At 40.8% G+C, this 27,410-nt stretch overlaps 1 protein-coding gene across 1 annotated transcript in view; it reads right to left on the bottom strand.

Annotated features, from left to right (window-relative positions):
* Nucleotides 1-864: 864 nt before the first annotated feature.
* Nucleotides 865-27,410, bottom strand: part of cntn3b (contactin 3b) — a 60,707-nt gene continuing 34,161 nt past the window's right edge. The window contains exons 6-23 of the mRNA XM_018734052.2: nt 26,955-27,158; nt 26,343-26,445; nt 25,495-25,679; nt 24,777-24,913; nt 23,755-23,884; nt 22,938-23,088; nt 20,951-21,078; nt 16,500-16,675; nt 12,846-12,963; nt 11,659-11,817; nt 10,861-11,010; nt 8,679-8,749; nt 5,331-5,565; nt 4,710-4,819; nt 3,538-3,724; nt 2,920-3,032; nt 1,828-1,993; nt 865-1,260 (exon numbers count right to left, since the gene is read on the bottom strand). Of these exons, the coding sequence (XP_018589568.2) occupies nt 1,163-1,260; nt 1,828-1,993; nt 2,920-3,032; nt 3,538-3,724; nt 4,710-4,819; nt 5,331-5,565; nt 8,679-8,749; nt 10,861-11,010; nt 11,659-11,817; nt 12,846-12,963; nt 16,500-16,675; nt 20,951-21,078; nt 22,938-23,088; nt 23,755-23,884; nt 24,777-24,913; nt 25,495-25,679; nt 26,343-26,445; nt 26,955-27,158 (2,621 nt within the window). The 3' untranslated portion in view covers nt 865-1,162. The remainder of the gene's footprint in view (nt 1,261-1,827; nt 1,994-2,919; nt 3,033-3,537; nt 3,725-4,709; nt 4,820-5,330; nt 5,566-8,678; nt 8,750-10,860; nt 11,011-11,658; nt 11,818-12,845; nt 12,964-16,499; nt 16,676-20,950; nt 21,079-22,937; nt 23,089-23,754; nt 23,885-24,776; nt 24,914-25,494; nt 25,680-26,342; nt 26,446-26,954; nt 27,159-27,410) is intronic.

Genomic DNA, 27,410 nt, shown 5'->3' with positions numbered 1-27,410 from the left:
ATTTATTCAGTTTAATTTTGGTGTCTTAAACCAGATTTAGCTGACAACATAGATCCTTTAAATGTTTTTACCCTTATGCTTATTGTTCAATAAATTTAAAAGCTAAACTATAATACATATTAGTGGTTCAAAGCAGAGCTCATTATATCCTGTTTTATACTTTTTTTTTAGCTAATATGGTTAATTTTTTTATAGGTAAAACTGAAGCTTACATACACTATTTAATCAGCAAACGTAACCAAAAAGCAATTTGTTGAAAATTTGAATTGCCAAACATGTAAACATGATGCACTTTGCATGATCTTATAAGTCTGTGGCGACCACAAGATTTTTTCTTTTTTTTTTTTTAACCAGAGTATGCACTGTCTAGCTTGATCTCACAAGGAGGACAAACCATTTACATTTTTTCAGCACTTTAAAATATATGTTAATGATCAAGTTGCATATGAAACAGTTATAATATGTAAACCCTTACTGTACTGCAGGAAATAAATGTTTGCATTATTATTTATGTATGTGTGTGGGTGAGTGTTTGTGTTGTGTGCCATGTTTTGTAAACAGAAAATGCTGACAAATGTAAACTGCAATTTTCATCATGAGATCAGGCTGCAGTATCATACATGTGGACCGCCATTTCATTTGATTCATTTTATGATGTTACAGACAATTACCTAAAGCATAAAAACAATTAAAATGTAATTAACACACACAGTACAATATGCAAATCATTTTTTGTCATCTACTTTGGTATGTAAATGGAATTAAGGCATTTGTATTCTTTAAAGATCATCAATGTGAGAAGGAAGAATAAAATTAAAATTTTCTTGTGAATGAATGTATGCAGAGTAAACAACATGAGGGTTTTATAACACAAGAGATGACAGTCATCATTATTTTATACCATGTCATGTAAACTCATTTTGCTTGTGAACAAGTAGACCACTTAAAATAAATCTGAACATGTCTGCCAACACTACGCACAACCTGAAATGTAAAACTTCCTGATTTTGTCTTTGCTGATATATTAATTACGGTAATTCAGGGTACAAACTGCCACGCAAAGATGGGAAGTGTTCTGCCTGGGCTTTTGAATGACAGAGAATTGTGTTTTATGGTGAACTCGGAGAGGAGCCTTGCTTGCCTGTTCAGGTGAGTGGTGTTGTCATGATGTTAAATTTAACATGAACAATATTTTGGCGCAGATGATGGAGAACGTCAGGCCACTGAGACAAGATGATCCAGACCCTTGGGCTCCCATGCCTGAAACACAGCAGCGAAAGCACCGATAGTGAACAATGAGAACAAAACTTACAGCAAAGTCTAAACATCCTCCGTGGGGCCTCCTCGTGAGCCCGACGGCTTGCCGTAAATCACAGTGCCATGCCGAACACAGAATGCTCTCCGTATCTACATTATTAATGGCTTCCAATGGGAAAGGCCATTAAAGAAATCAGGAGCGATAAGCTTTATATCACGCCGGAAAGCAGGGCTCTTCAGGGTGAAAATGAAACACATTTCAATCCTGAACAAAATAGCAGAGCATCTAGTGTTTTCTTTTTTTTAATATATGCCGCAGCTCTGTGAAGTCAACAAGGAATAATAACCCAGTGGCAGAGATGGATTGCACTGCACATAAATTTCTGAAAAAAAGATCATATTTCTTGCACTCAAAAGGGATCTTATTACAAGTGGCTGGAGAAAGTGATCTGACACGTTGGAAAAATTCTAGCGTGGCGATGATCGCCATCTAAATCTTATCAGTTCACAAAGGATTATTTCAAGAAAGAGAGCAGGCAAGGATTATTTCAAGAAAGAGAGCAGGCTTACTTAATTTGTGAATATGGATGAGTTCGCTCCCAGCACCCTCTCCCCCCTCGCTTAAGGATTTGACCTGGATTACAAAGTCATCGTTGATGGGAAGTGTCAGCTCCACCGTGGTTTTGTTTGTTGTGATTATATTCACCATGTTGTGTCTGTGTCTTCCATATAACACCTTGAAAAAATAAACAATTACAGAGATCAATGACAGTAATGACAGAAAAATGAAATAAATCCAAACTAAAATATTGTAATTACAACATATATATGACAATCAGAGGGCAAAGGGCTCTAAAAAGGTCCTTGCTGGTAACTTCTTGAAGTGTTAAAACCCTGCTCTTTCAAATAAAAATATTCACTTGCATGAATTGAGTACATGTTTTCATAGTTTATATGAATAAATGTAAATCTGTAAAAGGGTGAAATTTATGCAACATCAACTAAAACCACTGTACTTAAATAGTGTACAATAAAACAAGAGGATCATTTGTACATAGATTTTTATCCAAGCCTTTTGAAGAATTTACACCTATTTAGCTTTTCCTGATGGTCATTTAACTAGCTAAGAATAAAAGTTTCTGTTGAATGAAAAAGTGTACATGTAATGTGTCCTTCATTGGCAAGTATGCAAGGCTTTTGGTTACTGGTTACACCAAGCACTGAGATTAATCAGATGGTGTTGGGTAATGGCATTTGTTGTACTTTTTATGCTTTCATAAAAGGATAAGAAGATGTGCCTCACGTAGCTATGTGTATAAACTCAGCAGAAAGACCCATGTAACGTCGATATGGGTGAAGAGGAGCGAAGATATTGCAGATGGAGATTCTCGTGCTGCACTCTTTGAACAATCACCATGCACACGGCACAGGAAAATGCAGACATTGGACTGGAGAGTGACAGTTAATGTTAAGTGTATTGACATGGATGTTGTATTTTTAAAAGACAGCCTTTGATTGAAGAGTAGTAACAACTAACTTACAGTGAAATGTAATGAGTGGAAGAGAGAAAATCACTGACCAACAGAGGCCTAGTTGCCTTGGTTACCTTGATAGATGTGTTAGTGCATTAAGGTGGTGGGAAATGCCACGTTCTTTCAGTACCTGATATCCAGTGACCTCCGATTCCATCTCCAAGGCTGTCACAGGGTCCCAGTGTAGGGTGAGCTGGGAGCCGAAGAGGGTCCACTCTATGTTTGCTGGGGGTTGTCCAGGGGCTTGGCCAGATAAATCCAAAACCCTGTTAATTTAATCTTGACCCTGAAAAGGTTTTTTGTCCCTTACAAAGGCAATGAAAGCCTTGCTATAGAAAAGCTCTAATGGCTGTATATGGTCATTGAGTTTTACAGTTGTCTATTTCCCGTCCTTTCAAATACAGCAACAAAACTATACTGCTAAATTCAAAGTGCTGAATTTAAATTTTTAATCTTAATGTAAATTACTGCAAAGAAGGTAAATACACCTGAGACAAAAGTGATCCATAAAGGACCCCATCACTATAATCAGACAATATCAAATCATTACAGATTGAACATATATGAACAGATGACAATACAGCAGAAACACTATGTAGAAATATATCAGCTACATATATGCAATACACAAAGCACACAGAAAATCATTTTGTCATGTAATACAATACTTTGAAAACTGTGATTCTCAAAAAAAGGTATCTATCAGGAGAGTGCATTGCCACGTAAGAGTATCTTATTTGCTACTTACGCGGTTTTTTAGTTGTTGCGTTGATGGGTGGAGACGGCGGTCCAGTTCCAGCGGTGTTGAAGGCGCACACAGATATGTAATACTGAACATTTCCTTTAAGGCCACTGATGTTAGCCGATGTATAATTTCCCGATATCCGAACCTTCCCTATAGTGTCGGGTTTGGTATCATCTTCCCAGTACATAACCTGTTAAGCACAGTGAGAAAATGCTGACGTAAAACTTCAAAATACCAAAACGGGATTTTTTTTTGTGCTTTCAGGTTTGAAGTATTGTCAGACCGTATTGATTTTCTTCTATCATCACAGAAACAAAGTTTTAATCACTTGTGCATTCTGTACACATGGGAAAAGGTAGCATGGGTAATAAAATAATCCACTATACCAGGCATAAAAATAAATCATTAATTATCATTAATGAAGAGAAAAATAAAATGTGCAGTATGCCCTAAAGAATTGAGCTATGCTAATGGACTTTTTCATGAAAAGGTAATCTTCTTAGCAACACAATTTGAAAGCAGGTACGTTTGAAACTCATGAAGGCCCGTGTCTCACAATGCAACAATTTTCAATCAGTTTGAAAATGAACAAAAACGTGCTGTTCGAACACACTGCATTTACAGAATGCATTCTTCATTTTAGGACTAATTAGGAGAATATTTTATTGGTTTGCGTATATGGTTCATTGAACACCACAGATTTAGTAAAGACCACTGAATGTTTTAACAAACCATTCTAAAACCCGGGGCTCTGTCTTTCATTGCATTTTTGTTTATTACAGTTCTGCCGTGGTTCCAGAATCCTGTGTGTTGACATAATAGTTATCTTTATTCCAGGCTATATCACAGTGCCATGGTAACGCTTTAGTTATATATTTATTTCATTTCTGTGGGCCAGAGGTGATAGACACTGGACGAGTGCTGGGTGAAAATCCACTACACTCCATGAATCCTTAAAAGGGCCAGAGTGCATTTATTGGTATTGACAGAATGTCGCAGAGCAGGTGAAACTCGTCTTTAAACTCCACTTTTTCAGTGTAAAGGTTCTGAAGCATAGCTGAAACAAAGTGGGCTATGGACATCGGTCAGAAAAAAAATAAAAATGAAAGTATCCAAATGAAACAGAGGAAAACTGCATTTTACAGATTAACACCCATCCTGAATAGACAGGGTACCTCGTGTCCAAGAATCCTTTCCGGAGGGGAAGGAGGGCTGTCCCAGCTGACTTCGATCTGTGACGCCGAAATACTCCTGGCCGTAACTCTGACTGGCACTACGCTTGGTACTGAAAACAACACAGGTGGAGTTTCAAGCAATATAAAAGCAAAAAAAAAGAATAAAAATACCGTAAACAGAAAGAACAGCTATATAATCTGTTTACAAAGAAGATGGTTTTGTCTTGACCTTGTTTAAACGTGATCATCAACTGACTTAAGGTAACATTTGTACGCATCACATTCAGATTGCAATCAAAGTCAATGGGAGAAGAGTCAGCCTGAGTTTCCTCTCGTGTACCACTCCAGCAAACAGCAGAGCCACCAAAGATATTAGTACTCCCTTGCGCACTATCGTTCACTGTTCGTCAAAGTTAGGACTGAAGCAGTCCAGCGCCTATCTCGGAAAAACAGCATACCAGGCTAGTAAAATTACACTCTGGATGAGATGCCATTCCGTTGCAGACATACTGCAATGTACTACCACTACTGATAGCAATAATAATAATAATCAAATTTCTACACATTATGCATACGTGACTTCCGTATGATCACCCCTTACACTTGTCATATTTCCATTACCTTCCTCCGCTGAAAAAACAGTAACTATGGAGCTGAAGGGCCCTTCTCCTTTTTTGTTGTATGCGCCAACTTTTACGTCGAATGGCGAAAAAGCTGGAATGGTGTCATTTCTGAACACGTAACGAGCCACACCAGGTGTGGATATCACAGCCCGAGTCCAGGTGACGGTGCCCACTGGCCGGAAGGCGATGATATAGCCAAAGTCTTCACCGTTCTGCAGCTCCTCTGGCACGGGCTGTGAGTGAAACACAAGACTACAGTGATATTAAAACACATAGGGACAGGAACACAGACTTGCCTCACTTCTGCCTGCACAGTCCTTTCAACTGTTCAACGGAAGCACCTGCAGGAACTTTAAAAGATGTTTTTTCTTGTGGTCTGATTACAATGCTATGCATTAAAATGCTTTGCGATGCAGCCTAACCTCTCAGCCCATGTCTCTCTTGAGCCTCCAAGCTGGGGGATTAAAAGGGCTTCCAAGGAAAACTTTCTATTTCTGTGTTAAATCATACTGGTAAGAAATAATGACATCCCGGTGGTCAGCCAGAGAAGATTAATACCTTTTCGGCATCCGAATATCATACCTGTGGTGTAAGTAGATCTACTTAATTTAACACTATTGTTGTTTATTGATCCCTAGGTCAACTCAAAGAGGAATTCCAGCTTTCTTCCCTTCCTATTCTCTACCCACAGCACTTCTGTTGTCTCAGACTGACACACTCATTTTGAATAGGCACCTGTCAAACTACCAGAAACCACCTTTGATCCTTCCTCAGTACAGGTGTAAAGGCTGAGTTCTCCAAAGAACTTCCACTGTTAAACACCCTAGAAACATGCCATATATAATAAAAAATGTTCTACATTACATTTTTCAGTTCACCCAATTATCTGATGCACCAGCAAAACCTTATATTGAAGAAAGGACAATACCAGGAGCAAATGTCCATACGATGATATAAGGGCATCTGTAATACTGATAATAAATATATTTATATGTCAATTTACAGCACAATATTAGGTACCTCTGGTGCAGTTGCAAAGTTATAGTGACAGTCATATTTAAAATTAATGAAATTATGTCAGCCTTTACCTCCTGGGGTTCATAGATCTAAAGCTTGTATAGCTGAATTCACTGGCATCATATTTTTATGACAATGAGCAGGGAGACTGATTTTGAGTTTAAACCCCTAAGCAGAGTCTGTTTCAGATCATCCTCTTGTGAATACTTTTTTTTTTACATTTTAACATTTTTTTTCCAAATTTATTCACACCAATTACCTGGTTCTTAGGTTTCTCTCTCGAAGCACAAAACCCACAGCGCGTAAATAAAATAAATTTAATTAAACTGCAACACAGAGGACCGTTCATAAAAGAGTCTTGCCAATGAGAAGCTCCCTCAAAGCATCATCACTCATATCTGAGGCCACTTTGAGAACACATGTTTTTTTTTTTTTATTGTGATTAAGAGTTTGTGGCTAATATTTTATTTGCTTTTTCCAACACTGAAGAAAAACTACACTAGAAGCTGAAATAATGGCAGGCAAAGCCGTTCAGGCTCTTTCAGTTTGTGGGGTGTGAAGTGCGGTGAAATGAGACAGAGAAAGCTGGTCCATTTTTAAGTGTGTTCATAAATAAAGATAAGAAAGTTAACAACTAATCACATTTTAAACAAAGGCACACACATACCCCTGGAAGAAAAATCAGCTGTGGATTCCTATGAAGTCCCGAAAAACTAGCAAGAGACAGATTTCATGTGCACTCAAAACCGTACAATTTTAGTAAAAGTAATAAATAATACATATTGAATTTCTGAACCAGAAATTCCAAGGAAAGGGGATTTGAGGAAAAGAAGCTGTGGCCCACAGGAATTTTCTGCCTGTGCAGTACTTCACGTTGAGGGCGTGTTGCGCTCTCCACGCGGAGCCGCTTCAACTTGCACAGCTAACAATACGCTGTTTGCTTTCGCATAGGAGAAATGTGCTTCAAGTCTCTCCTTCCAGAGAAATGTCCACTTGGAAATACTCTACTGGCACATTAAAGGCATTTAGCTGAATAAATCGAGAGTATAAAATATTAACGCTTCAAGTCATCTCCATTGACACACGTAACATAGATACGAGATACAAGTAACAAATGGAAGTACCATTTCAGCACAAACTGATATTTTGTCAAAACACCTTTCGTTCTACCTACTTGTAGCATTCTCACAACAAGAACATACTCTTTTGAAACTTAAGAGATCGATCACACACACACATTTTCTGAACCGCTCGTCCCAGAAGGGGTCGTGGGGAACAGGAGCCTACCCGGCAACACAGGGCGTAAGGCCGGAGGGGGTGAGGACACACCCAGGACGGGACGCCAGTCCGCCACAAGGCACCCCAAGCGGGACTCGAACCCCAGACCCACCGGAAAGCAGGACTGTGGTCCAACCTACTGCGCCACTGCACCCCCCACATTTAAGAGATCACATTAATGAAAATTATTATTCATGTTACAGAAGAAACAGTAACATAATAGTAACGGCTTATCGTTCCACCATTAAAGGTTGACAGTGCGTCACCTCATGCAAAGTTGGCTTAAGACAACTGGAAAGAACACATCATGATATTTCACCATTAACTGCATTTAAGGGAATTATTTCATTGTTTCGATTTTCATAAAGTCATTATATGCGATCAGATTTAATTCTCCAGAACCACCACTACACTGAAAAAACCTGAATTTAATGATCATGGTGATGAACAAATCCCAACCTACTGTCAGCCTGACACCGGGGCAGCAAGCAGGATAGTGGCTGGAGGTGCTGGTTTGCACTCGAAAGACCCAGGTTCGATCCCACCTCCTGCTGTAGTATCCTTGAGCAAGGTACTTAGCCTCGATGCCGCAAAAAGGGCCCGTTTGTATACATGGGTACAGCATTGTACTGTAAGGTATCAGCTATAATGAATAAATAATATTAGCGTTGACTGGTTGTCTCCCAAGCTAAGTAGATACCTTTCCAGATTGTGCACAGAAACTAGACTAAAGTAACTAAACCTGTCCAGTGACTGCAGCATAATGCTCAATACCTTACTTAATTCTGTTTCAACCAATCAGTTTCTACCTGTGGCAGTAATTTTAGTTCTGTATTTATGCCTCCACCTCCCCGGTCTTAAATATGAGCACAGGTGCATTTTCATACTCTACTGGAAAATTGCATGTCACTGTAAAAAAATCTGCAGAACAAATGAACAGGATAAATAACAAAAAGAAACTATGTGGCCTTGGTCATAAACCGTCATGTGCAATTAAGCATAACCATTATCCTGCTGCAGTGTGGTCTTTGCAACGTGACAGACAACTTACCTCCCACGTTATCACCAATTCCGATTTAGTGCCACCGCCACCTCCGACGTTCGTGGGAGCGGTATCGGGAACTGCAAGGCAAAAAAAAAAAAGAATTATAATGACGTTAAAACCACACCGATGAATGCTTTAATAGCATTTCACAAACACATTGTCTTGTGCTGCTTATTATTCCATTTCTTACAATACTGTTTGTGTTCTGCTCGGTAATGCCAAGCCAGTATTACTATATATCTGGAGGAAAACACTCAGTGAGAGACCTCAGTGACTGCCAAACCTACCTGTCAAACAGCAATGCTAATAAATGTAACGGGATAAGAAGTGTGAAGAACAGTAGTAAGTGATATGGCCTTGCGCAAGCACCAAATTATGATTTTTGCTGCAAATTATCTGCTGTATTTTTTTCAAAGACTGCATTTCTATGTTGTCTTGTTACACACTCGTGCTAGGACCAGCACTCCTCTTCAAACAGACGTGACATCCATTGTGGAAGCCAGTTCCGCATTTGTTTGGAGTTTCTCTTTATTTGCGCTAAATCAGTATAACACTGTGCAGCAATAAACAGTATACATTTTTTTATTTTAGTTTTATGCTTTTTCTCTCAATTTGGTCATGGTCAATCACTGTAGTCTTTTCTCTTCCTGCAGAAGCACTGCATCCACGCCAAGGAGAGCTGAACATGGGTGCAGAGTTTGCTCTATGGCCATGCTGTGACCCACCTGCTTCTTTTCGCTCTACAGGTTCCATCAGGCAACACAAGGAATGATACTTGGGGTAACACACTTCAGGTTTCAAGTTTATTGTCATAGGTACAAGTACCATGTAAAAGTATCATGAAATTCTTCTTGAATGCTTCTCCACAGACTATGAACAAAAACAATAGAAATACTGCTTCAATACAGTAGAACACAATAGAAACAATAGAAATACTACTTCCTTTGGCTCCAAAGGCACATGTGCTGCTTTTGGAGCCGAAGGGTACCGGTTTCAATCTCACCTGCTGAACCACTGAATATGGCACTTACTGTAAACTGCTCCATTAAAATTGCCCAGGTGTATAAATGGATGAATAATTGTAGGCAGCTTAAAGTTGTATGTTACTTTGGAGAAAAGCGTCAGCTAAATTAATAAATGTAAATGTAGGTGTCAATTTGAATATAACATGGGGGGGAAGTCCAGCTGCCTGATCTACTCAAGCTCTCCAGCTCCAACTTGTGTTCCTTGGACCTTTCTGCCACAGATCACGAGAATGGTAGAGCAGAGTTGAACCCAGATATTCACTGTGGGGCACACTGACAAGTTACTGATGTGCCTCTGAGAGGGCTAACAAAATATGTTGTTTTCTACAGAAAATTTCCGTTAAAAAAAGAAAACAGATGGCATGCTAGTAAAGTAGCCAGCTGGCCAATAAAATTCCAGTCTGTTCAGGAAACGGTTTCACATTGAATGTTATGGTGTCTAAAAACTATAAAAAAGTTTTTTGTTAGTATTGATTTAGGCACCGATCAAAAATGGCACTTCTGGTGTAATTCTGTTGTTATTTTTCTATTTGTTGTTAAGTGTCAAAAATACAGGTTATACTGAGAAATAAAAAAAGAAAATATTGAAACCACAATTGCTGTGCAGCTTATACACAAGAATCCAACAAAAATTAGAACCAGTTATCAAGATTGTAATATTTGGATAGCTGTATTAACTATAGCTATCATGACTTATAGCTCGCCTCTATACTACACACATTTCGTGCAGTAAAAATAGAGGGAGAAAGCAGCCGTAACTGGATGTTCTGGTTCAAGACTTTGTGTATAATAACCATCTTTCCAACAGCAATCTCTGTGTAGGAGATCAGTGGCACTGTACCACGCCGTAATGACCACCGACAGTGTGGATGCCTGTGGTTCCATCATCACTATGGTGCTGCGTAAAGTGAAGCTGCTATAAAATTAAGTGGATTAAAAGGATTAAATAGCTAAGTGCGCCATTCAACGCATCATTCATCAGCTTCATTGCTCACATTTTTCTCGCTTCACAAATACGGTATTTAGAGAAAGTACTACCAAATCACAGCACATCTCCGCAGCTCTTATAGCATACACATTTATAAAGAAGCAGCTGCTTTTCTCAAAATCAAATCTAGCAGAGGAAAAATGGAGCAAAAGGAAGTGAAAACGGGGAAATTCACCTGCATCCTCTGTCCTGGTTTTGACGGAGGGAGGACTGGGCTCCCCTAGTCCAACGCTGTTGCTGGCAACCACACGGAACTCGTATTCCACCCAGGCATTCAGGTCTACCACAGTGGCTGTCAGCATGTTGCCGTCAATCTGCTCCGGCACTGGGGGGTAGTTGTGATAGCGCAAGGTGTCATTTACTAAATCTTTACTTCTGTCAAAAAGTCAATGACAACAGCCATGGCAATTTGACAACACACTGAAGGGTAGAAAATTTACTATATTCACCAGATACACACACACACATTTTCTGAACCGCTTGTCCCAGAAGGGGTCGTGGGGAACCGGAGCCTACCCGGCAACACAGGGCGTAAGGCCGGAGGGGGAGAGGACACACCCAGGACGGGACGCCAGTCCGCCACAAGGCACCCCAAGCGGGACTTGAACCCCAGACCCACCGGAGAGCAGGACCTGTCCAACCCACTGCACCACCGCATCCCCCGTATTCACCATATACTAATATACATATGCACTTAAAGAAACTGAACTTGGTTTTAAAGGAACCTGGGGGATTTCAAAAGTAACCTTTAGTTGCCATAGCAACAATTATAATGGCGTCAACACCACAGCACAGAGCTGAATATCTTAGAACAGCCCTGCAACCACATTGTCTGCTCCTTATAATTCTTCCTGTTATTTTTTCAAGTATAAATTACAAGCATTATAAGCATTAATAAGAACAAAGATTAAAATTAAAGTTCAATCCAGAGATGGCAGTCAGCCTGGTACTCTGTTCCACCCTGGAGTATTACCTGTGTTGACGCCCTGCCAGCCCACTGTGAAGGGCGTCCTCCCTTGAACGATGTAGCCGGTGATAGGGCTACCGTTGTCCCGGCCAGGGCTCCAGGACAGCTGAGCGGTGCTGTCCGTGATCTCCTCCACCATAACCGTATCTGGGGGTCCTGGGGGGCCTGACTCAACCCGACAATTAGCAAAGTCCGTTTCAACACCATCCCAAACACCCACCCCCCATCTCTGTCTCTTCTGCCTGCAATATCATACCTATTACATTACTTATAACTAAACTGGTTTCCTTTTCTGCCTGAGTCCCTTGGCAAATTTCCAACAATCTGAGTGTACAAGCAGGGTATATACACGTGTTTTTTGCTTCCTTTCAAAATGCACAACAATGTCATTTTATGCTTTCATGCCTCATTCTGGCAGGATCTGGAGAGTCTGAGTGGCACTGTGCTCTTCTGTGAATTCATCAGTTAAAGTCATGTTCTGTGATCTGCATTATTTCACTGAATCTCTTTTCCAAGCTCAGTTGAGATGCTGGGCGCGTGAATACCAGTGCAAGTCACCAGAGAATAACAAGAAAACACGTCAGACCGCCATCTCCTTTACTCCTGGATTTCGGAGTGAATGGGAAGGGTAAACAACACTTTTTGAAAAGATGTCAATTTAGACATTATTGTTGTTGGGAGGGGAAAAAAAAAAAAATCACAGAGGTCGCATCCCTGTATGCATGTCAAAACATATTCATATCAGGACGGGAATGTTTTTACTTTAAACTCTGTGTAATAACTGTTTTCAACCACAGGATTTAGGTTACCATCAACAGAGCATAAAAAATACTGAAAATTCTGGAAAAAGAAAGATTTATTAATTAATATTTGATTAAATCTTGTTTTTTTTCCAGAGTTTTCACTTATGTACTGTACATATTATGTACATTACAGATTTTTAATATTTTTCTTATATCTTTTATTTAATTTTCAGCAGTTTCCTGCCTGTTTCACACATTCAGTATGACCTAGTCGGAATGAAATGCAGTCCTCATTTAACGCCTTCTGTGCTCACCTTGAAAATGGTGTGATGTTAGCATACATACATCAAACACACAGCCTGCATTTTAAATTTAATCTAAATGAATTATTCCACTGAGTACAAATTCCCCTGTACTTGAAGGATAAAAGGGTCTTTGTGGTTCTCTTACCTTTCACGATTAAGACTGCGGCAGCTGAAAGACTCTCCACGTCTGTGTCGACAACGCAAACATACTTCCCACCGTGGTTCAACTGGATGTTGCGAATCATCAGATCCCCGGCGACAGCCTGAGAAATCAAAGCGGGCAAACACAATGCCATCAGTCCTAATTGTCACAGGGTGACAATTTTCTACAAAGACATGAACACTCTCCCTCCCCAGCACCCAAACTCTCACACAACAATGTCTGGAAAAGCAGCAGCTGAATAAATTTAGAAGAAAACAAGGAGATGCAATAACTTTGGTGTAGATGAAATATAAAAGAAATAAAACTTCTTCTGAATGTGAGTCATAACCTTGATCATGGTACAGCAGTTGCGGACACCATAAATGTACTTAATTGCTACATTTAAGTGCCTGAGCTCTCAGACTCATGGAAATTACCATAAATTTAGCTCACGTGGTATCCTGTTGGCGATACTTTGGGCTCCCATCTCTCCTCTCTACTTTCAAACAGGAACCAACAAACAGGCAAGATGCCGGTGATAAATGCATAATTTCATAAACATGGACAGAAAAGCAGTTAGACTAGCATGGTAATTATATCGCTACAAAATTAAACGTCATGTGCAGTGAAGCCTTCAGGGAAGGCGAGTTTAGAACAAATAAAGATAAAGAAGAAGCACCATAAGAAAATGGTCAACTTTCATAAAGAGTGGTGTAAAGACGACCTCCTTTGTTCATCTGAGACAAACGCAATGCATGGCCAGGAGCAGCGCTAAATGCATCCTTTGAAATTAAAGTTCTGCATTTATTCCATGTGGACATTAAACTGTGATTACAGCGGGTTCGAGTATCCATGTTTGTATTTTCCCAACAATCTAGCTTTTTCAAAAGCCACCCCCACCTTGCAGGGCAAAAAAATAAGAAAGCCTGATAATACAGAGGACCGCATCTGAAATGTGCAGTTTTAGATACTTTTCACCAAATTGACCATGAATATTAGTTACCATAAATAATCTTATAGTGTAAATACGAACGCAATCTAGTTTCAGCACTTTCCACGCAGGAGCAGATCTCCTTCTGGGACTAAAACTTGCCTCATTTGGTCCCAGATCTCCTTCCTTATTCGAAAGCCTTCCTGCTGTGCATGTAATGACAACAGCAACGACTTCCACAGAAAACCCCAAAAAAGCGTGTTTTGCAGCGGATGCACCCATGAGGGCCCCCAACAGGAGGGTGACACTGGATTTCATCAACCGCTCCATGTCTGTGGCTCATGGGTTTGGGTGTGTGCATCAAGGGTACCGCCGCAGTACAGGTTCGCCTGGGGGATGCCAAACGCAGAAAGTCCCTGACTCAGCACTGGGATGGTCACATGACAGCAAGCTGCCTTCTCCTTAGACTGGCAACAAGATGAGGTCGTGTCACCTTCTCAAGACACCCGGCAGCAGCAAGAGACTGTGATCAGGGTTAATTCCTTCCTTTGGTAATTGAAAACAGAACAAGAAGAAGGTCTGGTGCACTTATGTTAATTAATTCATTGGATGAGGTTAAAAACATGGCACGCTGTAATCTCTAAAGGAGACAAAATCTGAGTGTTCATAGCCGTGTCTTTCCTGCCAGTCCACTGGTGTTTGCATGTGTGTACGCACATGTACTGCAGAAAGGAACATTAACTTTATTTAAGCTCACCGTCACTCTTATCACTTATTCATTCATTACCGGTAGCCAGTTGTCTAATGTGCATCTGGAGCAATTTAGAGTCATCGATTCAGCTGAAACACATCTTTAGACTGTGGGAGGAAACCAGAGCAAACACAGGGAGAATATACAAACTGCACACAGAGCAAGGTGAATTCAAACACACATTCAAGACCAGACCACAGGTAAAGTGGGGTGTCAGCACTACCTAATAACTGATAGGACGAGCCCGGAGAAGTTTCATTTTGCCTTAAAAATCAAGACATTTTTAACAAGCAACAGAACAGTTTGCTTTTTGCAAGTCAAGGGCCTGCACTGCTGGGCAGCAATGTATTCCAACTCATGACTAATTTACATTGGCGAACAAGACTAATTGATGGAAATATGAATGTAATTAAAACAAAAACGTCCCACTTCAGAGAATGCCCCAAATGCTTGTTGAAGCTGAGGTCCAGACAGGAGAGGCCAAAGAGATTCAAAATTCATCTGAACATTCCTTCCGACAAGTGACAAGAACAGCCCAACGGACAGAAGCACTTGCACACCGGAAGGCATCCCTCCCAAAATGGGAGAAACCTTCCATTTGCGGCATGTCGACAATCACACAAGGTTGCCACGGTGCACCGAATGACAGACTCACATTTTGAAAAATAACATGCTGCTGGGGAAAAAAGGGAATGCCATTCTTTAACCTGGAGGGCCACGGGAATCTGCGGTATGTTAATGGAGCTTGGTGTAGCGCGCTGGACAGCTCCTTTGTCTGTCCCCACACGCTGTCACAGTCATTCATCCGAAGGGTGTTGAAGTATGACTAATCGGACCGCATCGGAGCAGCACGCACTTTAATACCGCAGTAACCAGGGAACAGATGGCAATGGTCAGTTCTTAGAAACCTGGCTACAGTATCTCTGTGCCCTGTATCGACCCCAGCGGTCGTTCACATGGGCACACGTTCCTAACAACCTGAATGAAATTCTCACACAGGTTAGCACTCATGACGTGTTGCTTAAAACCCTGGACTTCAGTAATATCTAACCACTTAAAGTATGGCGCTACCCATATATTGCATTTACTCTCGTTTAACAAGCCATGAAATTTGCTGCACCCACATTTTCTGTCCACTGCATGCAGAAAACTGACAAAAACATTTGGTCGGAAAAACCTGCATACAATAAGGGAAATAATTTATTAGAGGCATTAAATATTTAATGAGCCTCTAAAATAGGAGGGTAGTCTATGCACCCTTTATGAAAGTGCATGAAAACATTTCTGTGACGCTTCTTTTTTTTTTTTTTTTTAACTGTTGTGAACCTAAACTGATCCACTGAAGGACAAAGACAGCATGACAATTATTCTTTCAACAGGCAAACTTCTTTACATTTATTCATTTAGCTGATACTTTTCTTCAAAGTGACTCACAATGTTATGTTACTTTTAATGATTTACCCATTTATACAGCTGGCTAACTTATCAGAAAATGTGCTCCACTTAATGTCAAGGTCAAATTGAGAGCTAGGGTGCTCAAAGCCGACGAGTGTACACAAAATGGGAGCGTACACACAAGTTTACCGCAATCATTTCATTGAACTCACATGTCCTCTCTCACAATTTTTACTGCAGTAGTTCAGGGAAAGGACCTTGCCCCAGCATTATAGCAGCAGAAGGAGGAATATGAACTTGCAGCCTCTGGGTCCAGAGGAAGCAGCAATAACCACTACAGAACATACTGCACCTTTCTTCCCTCTGACTCTGTCTATTGTTAAAGTACTTCAGTGTTTATCAATTTCCCTCATGTATGTAAATTTACCCAATGGATTTTATTTAAGCAGAAAAAGTGAATTTATTTTTATTGTGAGGGAGGGTTTTTATGGGAGGCAGAAACAAAAACTCAATTTTAACAGTACAGAGGAAGGTCCAGACCCTCGACTTTAACAGAAAAAAGGCCACTGCACTGACTCACCCCTCCCACTCTCTCGAAATGATCCCCATCCCTGTCGAAGTCAATGAGTTGACCGTTGAAAGCCCAGGAGAAGGAGACGTCAAGCGCAGGGTCACACGCAATCTGGCAGGGCAGGACGATGCTCTCACCCACGATGATCTCCATGTTGGTGGGCCCCTGAGTGATTCTCGTGGGCTCTGCTCAAAACAAACAAACCAACAAGCAATCTGGCTTGAAACATCACGTCTCCTTCTGATCAACTGTGGAGAAACTACAGTGAATCTTGTTATTTAACATTGCAAGTCAACAGCAAACAAAATCAAAATTACAAAATTAATTTGCTTAATTTCTACAGCTCCATCGTCTGATCTACTCAGAGGGGCGGCAGAAGAGTGCTGCTGCTATTCACAGAGAGGGTATTGGGTTCCAGCCTGTCAGCAAGTGTCTCCTTGGGTAGAGTTTGTGTACTCTCAAGAGTCCTTGCGTTTGCGTGCAGCTTTGCGAGGCCCTTCCCAGATCTTACAGGCTGCTGAGGTTGATCCAAATTTGAAAAATGTTCTAACTAGCGGTCCTCTTGAGACGGCTTTCAACAGCCCCTGTGTCTGTCCTCCGCTGGCGTCTTTGAGATCCACTCAGTGAGATACGTGTGAGACTGATGCGTGTGGTGCAAGTGATTTTCACTTCAAGACTGCTCCTTCTCTGGCTGCTGCTGAAAAGGTTTGCAAATTAGTCAGTAGCTGTCATGCGCAGCCGTGACTTCGAGAAAGGAAAAAATACGAGATACTTTCAGCAGAATCGGTCTCTGCTTTTATAACACAGAGGGAAGAGAAGTACTGGAGCCCCGAGTGTAAGAAAAGTTTGGTTCACTAAATTACATCAGATTTAAGGGTTTATCCAATGCTGCAAAAGCAAAAGTTAAGGAAAAAATATGGCAAGAAGCACGGATGTGGCATAAACAAGTATAGTTCTACACCTGAAATAAATGTTCTTTTCTAAGTTGCAACTTTCTTAGTGCCATTGGTGAAAATGTTGACAACAACAACAATAACAATCATAACTCTATACAGTTACAATAATTCCAATTCAACTTGTCTGTTCAATTAAATATAATTTCATGTAGCACCCTTCCCAGAACTGTTGCCTTGGAGCACTTGAAGACTGCACATCAAGACAAGGACAGAGGAAACAAGTGGCTTTTGCAATAAAAATAACTGGTGTTAGTTACAGAGGAGCACCTGAATGATTTAAAAATAAGTGTGGAGAAAAAGAGCCAGGAGGCAATGAAGAGGAGAAACAAAGCTCCCCTCCTGGGGATGTTAACTTTAAACTTGTACTAGCCATAATTATTATAGCCATCATCACAGTCAAAGCACAGCCCTAATATAGTCCCATGAGAGTAAATGCTGCTAGAATGGTTAAAACGACTGCAGTATTAGCTCTAGCCTGTAGGCAACTGCATGGCTCGGGTCGGATGGAGAAGCAGCCAATTCACACCGAATGGCACATTCAGATGGGAAACTAATGTGTCAGAAATGCAGGAATGGAACAGCTATAAATGGCAGGGTACGGACACTCATTAGACAGTCTTTGGTTTTGCTTGTTGAACGTGAACTTGAGTTGGTCCTCTCCACAGTGTAAAGGCAAACATCTGACATGACTGCCAAGGAGCATTTTTTTAAAACAAATCTGAATGAAGGCAATAATCAACAAAAGTCACGTGGGTTGTGACTCATGTGATGGGAATGTTCAGTTTGTCTGAGGTCAAAATTAATTAATTATGCGTTTGAAAAAAAGAAGCTTCAGTACAACACACACACACACACACACACACACACACACACACACACAGAGTCTGAAACCGCTTGTCCCGAGTGGGGTTGCAGCGAACCGGAGTCTATCCCGGCAACACATGGTGTATGGCTGAAGAGGGAGGGGACGCAGCTCGGACGGGACGCCAGTCCACTGCAAGGCACGCCAAGCGGGACTCTGCCCCCCTGAGCACAATCATCCACATGCAAATTAGATGAGGAACAAAAGCAAAAATTAGCTTTTTCCAACTGGATTATTTTGCTGTATTGTACTGTAAGGCAAATATTCAGAACAATATTTACCAAGTGCATTTAAAAAAATTACAAAAAACAATGGACATTTTCGACAAAAGACAACTTAGCAAAGAATTATTTTGTAATTCACAGGGAAGATTTTTAAGGACTTCCTCAAAAAAGGTTTGACAACTGATTGTCTGAAGTTTAAAGAAGTAAGAAAAATTACTTTTCGAAAATCAAACTGAACTGAAAATCAACATTTATTCCTTTCCGTTATCGATAACCGCTTGGGCAGTGCAGCCTCAGAGTGCTTCTGTCCCAGTCCTTCACAAGGAGAAGATTCAAATGGCAAAAAGACAGAGTATAATTCAAACTCGGGTCCAAACCTACAGTCCAAGAGCAGTGAAACATGACTTGTGGCACAGAAAACTTATACCACACCTAATAAGATCAAATACAACATAAAACGAAATTTCCCAAGTTGCCTTTACTCAGTCTTGAACTAAAAACTGAAACATACCTGGACAAGATACGCAAATAACTTGCTTGTATGCAGTCGATTTAGTAAATGGGCAAGGACAAGTCAATGGTGTCATGATCTACGTGCAGATTTGTGAGGGCTGTGTGTTAATGATGAGAGCTGACACTGTGGGATGAAGAAGCGATGCAACCAATGGATAAGTCAGTGTCAGCACTGTGTGATCACGGAGAGTTGGAGCCGCAGGCGGCAACTCGGAGACACAAAATTGTTTGCTGGTTGAGCTGGAGCTGTCATCTCCTGTTTCTGTGATTGAAATTCAACATGTCACTTCATTCTAAATCACTTGAAATTGTAACCAAGACAGGACAGTTTCATATACTGCCAAAATCAAAATGGCTCGAGAATTATTATGCCAAAATGGCAATGAATACAAAAACGCACACGTAAGCATGAGCACTTTGTAAACTGCATGACAAAAAATGCAAAAATTCTCTTTTAAAACAATAATCATTAATATATTTATGCTATCATATTCTAATACCGAAAATATGCCTTCACTTTTGGACTCGTTTGAGCGGTGTACAACTGGGAAATCGTGACATCTCGTAACGTTAACAGCCTGGTACATTACCTCTCATTTCTAAACCATGCACATGTTTTAAGCAGCTTAGTTGTAATGACATTTCAAAACAAAGTAATTTGTTAAGGAGGCTGAAAAGACTAACACAAAATGTAATGCAAAACTGTCCCGTACACCAAGACATTCATTAAAAGTATTTTAATTTTCTGTTGCTGAGACAACATACAGTAACACTGTAGAGACTCTGACAGGGACTGCAACAGTGGTCTCTTGAAACAAACGCAAACTATACCATAGATAGGTCAAGGGCTCTTACTGAGCCCTGCGGGATCACCACACATTACATTTTACATTTACATTTATTAATTTATTAACACCACCTCCCTTTGTTAAAACAGACACACTATTTGCTTTCATTGCACTACTTCACTTATGACAACAAGGCCACTGCTGCACTGGTTGTAATGTATAGTGAGGTGAAGCACTGGCCGAAGGCCGGGTGGAATATGACGGGCAGCTCTCCATTGCCTGCCCCTGCCAAGTTACCTTAATGACAATGCTGTGGAATTTGGTTTGAATGGACACACAGTCTAAAATGTTAAGGCCTTTATACCTTCCAAGTATCCGTACAAACGGCATGCTGGGAGACATCTCCAAAGAGAAGCTCCCCGAACAATGCATGCACCAGTGATGGGTGCTTGGTGTGTGCAAAGGACGAGTGCTGACTGTTTGTACGAGACAACTTGCAGGTCGCACAGAGATATGAAGAGCAGAGGGGTCCATGGGACAGCATGGCTAAATAACAGCAGTCCCATGACATGCACAACAAGACTGAATCAGACAAGATAAAGAATCTGCTTCATGATTAATTTTCTCTCATACAACTGTACAGCTGCTGCCGATTGAAGAAACAAAGTATCTCATACATTTAAGCAGCTGATCTGAAAAATTAGGCTTTGGGAAAGGAACTGCGAAGCAGAACTGCTGGTAGTTGGCAAATGACTGGTTTGTCATTTGGGTTTGCTACGATTTCTGATGGACCTTATGGTTGTTGGCTGTTGCCAGTCTCGTATCTATTCCGATCTGCTTTAAATAAAGATCTGCTAAGTGAATAAATGTAAATGTAAATGTAAATATCACCAATCATCCTTTCTAAACAACAGTCTGAGTTGTGGAAAACCTATCCTTGCTGTCCTTGGTCTCTGCCCTGCCCATGTAATCGCCTCTGTTACACAGCCACAACAGGCTTAGGTAACTTAAGAGACCTTTTATGAAAAACTTGTTTGATATCTGGATATCGGCTAAAGCTATTCTAACCACTCTACCTTACAAACATGTTACCATACTCTTGGGTACAACATTGCACCTGTAATAAGCAGTCTTCCTGTTGTGCTGGCAGTTCCAAACTGGTTTCTCGCTATACACGTGTAACTGCCCCCATCCCTCTTGGTCACGTTGGTGATTTGTAGCGATCCATCAGGAAGGAGGGCGACCCTGAGAGAGAAGTAAGACAGAAGTGAAGCCTGATTACATCAAACACAATGTGCCTAATGAAAGCTGTGTAAAGCAGAAAACACAGCAAGTTCTATTCATTTCTTCCAGATGCACTCTATTAGAAGTAAATTATTGCATTTCATAGTTATAGTATCTGGACTTACTGAAGACTCATACCGCAGTAAAGTTTAAGAACCTCAGAAAAGTCTAAAACCAAGAACAATTTCAGTAACTGATATGAAGATACAAAAATGCTGGCTGGAAAATGTTTATAAAAGCTTCAAAGATCCTCAGTAGAAGAATCTGTTTGTATCGGAACTGGGTTCAATGTAAAAAAAATACTTTAATACATTCCTTATTTCATATTTGGCAGCCCCTGTACTAACACAGTACTGTGCAAAAGTCTTAGGCACTGAGATGTTTCACAAAAATATTTGTTTTATGCGGTTATTTAACGTCTTCTGCTTCAGTGTCAATGTGACAGAGCATATTTTAGATTTCCAAGCATTTTCTAAGCATTCCTTTTGCAAAAAGTTACAGTATTACAGTAAGGGTTCTGTATGTTGTTAAAGAAAGAAAGTATATGCACACACACACACACACACACACACACTCTGAAACCGCTTATCCCAAGCAGGGTTGCAGCGAACCAGAGCCTAACCCAGCAATACAGGACGCAAGGCTGGAGAGGAGGGGACACACCCAGGACGGGATGCCGGTCAAACACAAGGCACCCCAAGAAGGATTTGAACCCCAGACCCGCCAAAGAGCAGGACCTGACCAAGTCCGCAGTGACCGCACTCATGAGAAGTGGTTGTTGACGATGGATGGTTACTAAGTTTTGTAGGAAGTTTATTAATTAAGAGCATTATTTTTGGAAGCATTCTCAATTTACAGCTTTTTCACCAAGTGCCTAAAACTGTTGCACAGTACTGTATATTTCAGCCCTGTTAAAACAGTTCACCAGATTGCACTAATGTCCAGAAAAGAACTCAGATTATAATTTTTCATCACTGTTTGTGAATAATCCTTTTAAACATCTTAAAGATAAGGAATATACAGCACTGATTCCTCCCTTATCATGTGTCCAATTAAGTGGGCGATTTAATTTTATCCACATTATGTAAGTTAAGGCTTGATCAGTATTCAGTTCTGCAGTCGAGCTCCTGGTCCAGTTATAATCCACTGATGGCGGTGCTTTTTAAAGGACGAAATGGGGTGATATAAGGGTGGATGTGGTTAGAACTCAACAGCAGAACTGATGCATTTTGTCTAAATCAGCTTAATTTATTTTACTCGTGTTATTGCACAATTCCATTTGTGAAGTTTGTTTGAAGTTATTGATTGTAACGCACATGTAACATTTATGAAGGATACGCCTAAAGACACATGCTAAACCTGAGCCCCCAATCAACCGTATCGATATCCTCATGAGCATCATTTTTCTAATTTGAAAAAAGTATTGATGTATGATTTTTTTAAATATCTGAAAGAAAGAAGACACAAATTTTGTGTTGATGTTCTAAGTCTGTATCACCATTTCTGATTCCATCTTGCAAACTTGGTGTAGCTGCACGGAGTAGGTCCATTAATGCGTTGCTGATTGCATTTCATAATTTCATAATCATTATCATACCTTGCACAGTATTCAGCAAAAAAGACTGTCTTAGATTAACATTTTCTCTAAAGGAAGAATCTTAATTTTTTTTTTTTTTACGAAATAGTTTTCATTACTATGAAAATTGGTATATGCACAGATGTACAGCGACTGTAGGTTTATTTACCGTCACACATGCTCACTCTCCATAAACATAGGTGAGTTTTGATTAAAAAAAAAAAAAAAAAACCAGAGGAACTACCTGTCGTTTGGATGCAGAACTTCATTCCCTTTCTTCCACAGTCTGACTGCTTGGGGAGAGGCCTGGGGCGCGCACTTCAGAAGGACTTGGCTGCCGGAGCGTGCCTTCAGCAAGGCCCTCAGCGGCTCTTTGGAGAAGCTGGGCGGTGAAGCTGCGAAGCACAGAGGAAGCCCCTGAGCGGCATGAGACGTGGCTCAAAGGAGGCTGGCTCTGCGGCCACCCCGAGTGAGGAGACAGCCCCGTCGGTGTTCATTCCGCAAGAATGAGGCTAGACCCGGGGCATCCACACTTGCACTGCACTGCACTAATTTCAGCAATGTGGATGGAGAGCAATTTGCAGGCAAATCCTTCCCTCAGCCTAAACTGCTGTCCTCATTAAACTTTTTCAGCAGTTATTTATGGATGCCTTTTATCTTCGGTTTACAAAGGAAATATTCAGCCTCCTTCATTGTTTGCCTTGAGAAGCTTCTGATTACAATCTTGACAAAACCTGCTTTCTTTCTTTCATCTGACAGACAAACCGAGTCGATCCAAATCGCCAACAGTTTTTTCCTGCAGGCTTATCAAGCACAATATGTTGTACATTTTTCACATCCAAATTCAAAAATCAAGTCAGTGACACCTGAAAACAAAATAAAACAAATCTCCCCACCCGTTCCCTATAGCTAGAGTGTTCTTTAACATGCAACAGAATAGACTTTTGCTGGAACTGTTAGCAATGCTCATAGCTGGCAAAATTATGCTAAACATAGGCACTTTTTGGCATTTAGTTCAATGCAAAGAGGAAGAAGGAAAGAGAGCAAAAAAACAAATTTACCCAAGACCATCAGCTCGGCACTGGAATAAATAATCCCATGTTTGTTTTCGGCAACACACTGGTACATCCCAGCATCTGACAGGTTCAAGGAGGCTATCGAAAGAACCCCATTTTCAATATGCACTCTGCCCTGAAAACATGAAACACACACATATACATTCCTTTGTTATTCAAGCCATATGAGGAATACAAGCGACACGCTCATTTACCTCCTGCGGACACCCAGTTGAAAAGGAGCTTGAGGCAAGGGGAAAATGCTGGTGATTTTCAACTAAGACGTCAAGACTTTTAACCTCATTGACTTTTACTTGGGTTCAGGTTGACTGCCGCAGAACATGGGCACTGAATGCACACATGTAGATTTGATGTGTCTTCTGAGGCTGACGTTTTAAGAGCACTTGGCGAAGATGAGAGATGGCACAGTGGGTTGCACCGGTGCCTTACAGCTCTTGGGATGTGCAATGAGATGTAGGTTTGATCCCCACTCAAACTGAGTGGAGTTTGTGTGATCTCCCTGTGTTCTCTTAGGTTTCCTCCAGATTCCTTGGTTTCTATATGTTTCAGGTGGACTGGTGATTCTAAATTACAGAAATTATGTGCAAGAGAATGAGTGCATGTGTGTTACATTCTGACATGCAAAATATCATATGCTACTTAGATGTTTCATGACTGGTTGGTTTATGCTGCTTTTAGGATATTTGAAATATTCCAAAAACAGCCTCCTGGTTTCATAGCTTTAAAACAGTTTAGACATACTGATGACATTCTTGGTTTTATGGTCTATTCCAGAGACAGGATCCAGAACATACTATGGGTTTGTAAGACGCAAAGCAGTTTACACTGTATGTTTTCTCTCATGCTGCCTTATACGCAGATAGTTTTTCAACCCCTTCATATTTCTCCAATGTATAAATGAGTGAATAATTGTAATGAGTTTAGTGTACTGTAAGTCAACTTGCATAAAGATGTCAACTAAATATTACACAGTACATTGCTTTTAAATGAATAACTATAAATGTTACCTCCGAGGTCAGGACCTCCCCATTCTTCAGCCAACTGTAGGAGGACTTTGGCTTCCCGTTGGCTTTGCACTCCCACACTAGGCTGGACTCGATGGAAATGGCTGCGTCTCGCATCGTCTGGATCCAGTGCGGCTTTGCTGCAGAAAGCGAAGAACTCCTCACTCACAGGGGCAATGACGATGTCACAGAGCACTGCCCTTGTGCGCACTTACCGCTTGTAATGCATTTACTGGACAGGCTTTCAATTTGAGGGGCAGATTCTAAGGATGGCATTAGCAATTTTAGTCCCACAGGAAAACTGTTCTCTCTTTAATTCTGAGAGGGTACATCAGTCTTTGCCAGCAGCAGACCTTTAATTATTATAATGCCAATTCGTTTAGCAGCAAAACATATTATTAATCACAGGTCCTCGCCCTTCCCCTCTCAGGTTACCAAAGCTCTGTGTCAAGGGCCCTTCACGGGAAGCAATTTAGTGCCATTGTCATTTGTTAATATGCACAATCCCTTCTGCAGCAATGCGTTTGTCAGCTCCAGTTACGAAAAAGCCTCACTTTTCCCGGCAACACGACCACAAGAACATCTACCGAAACAAAGCAGGTGCTGTATGAAACATTAATATGAAACACGTCCTACACATGATAATTTTTTTTTTTGTGGTCGTGGATAATTGGCACTTTTTCCACATTCCCTAACCGGCGACACTCAGCGATTCACCTACAGTGGAAGGAGAGGCGGCCTCGCACGGTGTTTCGTCCCCGGCTGTTCTCGGCCACGCACTCGTAAGTCCCTGCATCTTCCTGCTGGAAGTTAGGAATCTCCAGGATGGCATTATACTTCTTCATTTTCACTTTGGTGGGAAACGGAATACCGTTGGGCCGCCTCCAGATGATTTCTGGAACGGGGCTGTGAGGTCAAAAAACACAGACACCGATATGGTTTGAGCTCATCTGGGGCGAGGAATTCATTGGGCAGATCAGTTCTTAAATCCCTTATTTCCCAATAAAATATTTCCAGTCCATGTAACAAGTCTTAATGGACATGATATTGCCAGTCCTGCCCACCTAGTCTTAGTTACCATTGTTAAGTATAACTTAAATATGTTCTTCAAAGTTTCACGGTTCACCTGTACTTGATTTCAAAACAGGATACTTAATGATATCTGCCTTCACCACGTAGCGTCCAGCTAATCTATTCCACCCTCCCATTTATGAGTAAGTCTCAATCATATGAATGAGTGAGCAGCCCGAGCTTGAAATTGACCTTTTCTGGCGAAGTATATATGGAATGATTTTCCCAGTCACTACTGAGGAGCGGGAATTAACTGAGCGTGAAACAAGGAAAATTCATCAGAAACTCGACACACCACTGACAGTGAGACTTAAAAGAAGACTGTGCCATGTATAATATGAAGAACTGAAGACCAGTATTCTAAAGGTGGAAAAGGAGATTACTTGAAGCGCACAACTGCTCCCCCGGCTCTATGATGATAGAAACTGGCGGAAGGGGATTTTCAGGTGATCTTTGCCTTAAAACAAACTATACATGGTTAATTCTCTTGAGACTTACTTTCCCAAAGCGAAACACTCCAGTTTAACCACAGAGCCCTTTGCGGCAGGAACAGCATCCGGGAAATGAACTTCGATTTTCGGTTCATATTCACCCATTGCTCCTGCACCAGAGAAAGTCTGCATTATCTATGGCTCTGTATCAGTAATTCCTGTTTTATAATCTAGGCACTTATGAAGACAACTGAAACAAAATCCAGCAAGCACAACAGAGGTTATATGTTTTCATTCAAAGAACATGGGAAAACAAAATAAAAAAAAAAGGAAACAAGTAGCATTACACGGGCAATTTGCAATTCTTAAAAGTGCTACTAAACTGGATTGTGAAATTAATTTCTGGGTGTTTCTCAGACAGACTGCAAATATTTAAACAAAGCAGTGAAACGTGTCGTCTTTGTGCTTGTTTAAAACTTGACAGCAAAAAAAAAAGCTTCAAGAGGTTCTCCATGAAAGAAAAGCGTTCATTGTCTTCCAGAATCAACCTTGGAAAATTAGTGAAATATGCGCAGCATTTTGTTTACCTAAAGTGCTCCTGTCAAAAGGGCACAGGAGCGATTACTATGAGGATTAATCAAAAGGACACCCTACCGCAGTACGATAAACACGGTCGTACCGTCTGTCCTCAGGACGAGGGGTGTAGGAGAGCTAAGCGCCTTCTCCTTGGTCACCGTGTTGACCACTACACAGGTGTAGTTGCCGACATCAGAGGGCTCAACCTTGGCAATGTACAGATTTCCTGTCTCCTGGGACACGAATCGACGATTGTCCTGCTGGACGAAGTAGGGGTATTCATTGAATACCCAGGCGAAGGTGAGTTCTAAGATGAAGGAGAAGGAATTAAGAAAAATAATTTCATTCATTACCTACTCAAAGATTCATATATGAATATAGACATAGAATGTGGCAATAGTTAATATAGTCACCTTGCAATCTGAAAGTCTTCAGTTTGAATGCTAACAGTCAAGTTATTTACTTAGAAATGATACAGTAAGAATACCATGCTTTGTACCAGGTTTATACATTTACATTTATTCATTTAGCTGATGCTTTTTTTCCAAAGAAACTTACA

The sequence above is a fragment of the Scleropages formosus genome, chromosome 22 (assembly GCF_900964775.1).
Source record: "Scleropages formosus chromosome 22, fSclFor1.1, whole genome shotgun sequence".
NCBI classification, from domain to species: Eukaryota; Metazoa; Chordata; class Actinopteri; order Osteoglossiformes; family Osteoglossidae; genus Scleropages; species Scleropages formosus.
Note: the sequence above shows the minus strand (reverse complement) of the source record. Positions and strands in the feature narration are given on the sequence as shown.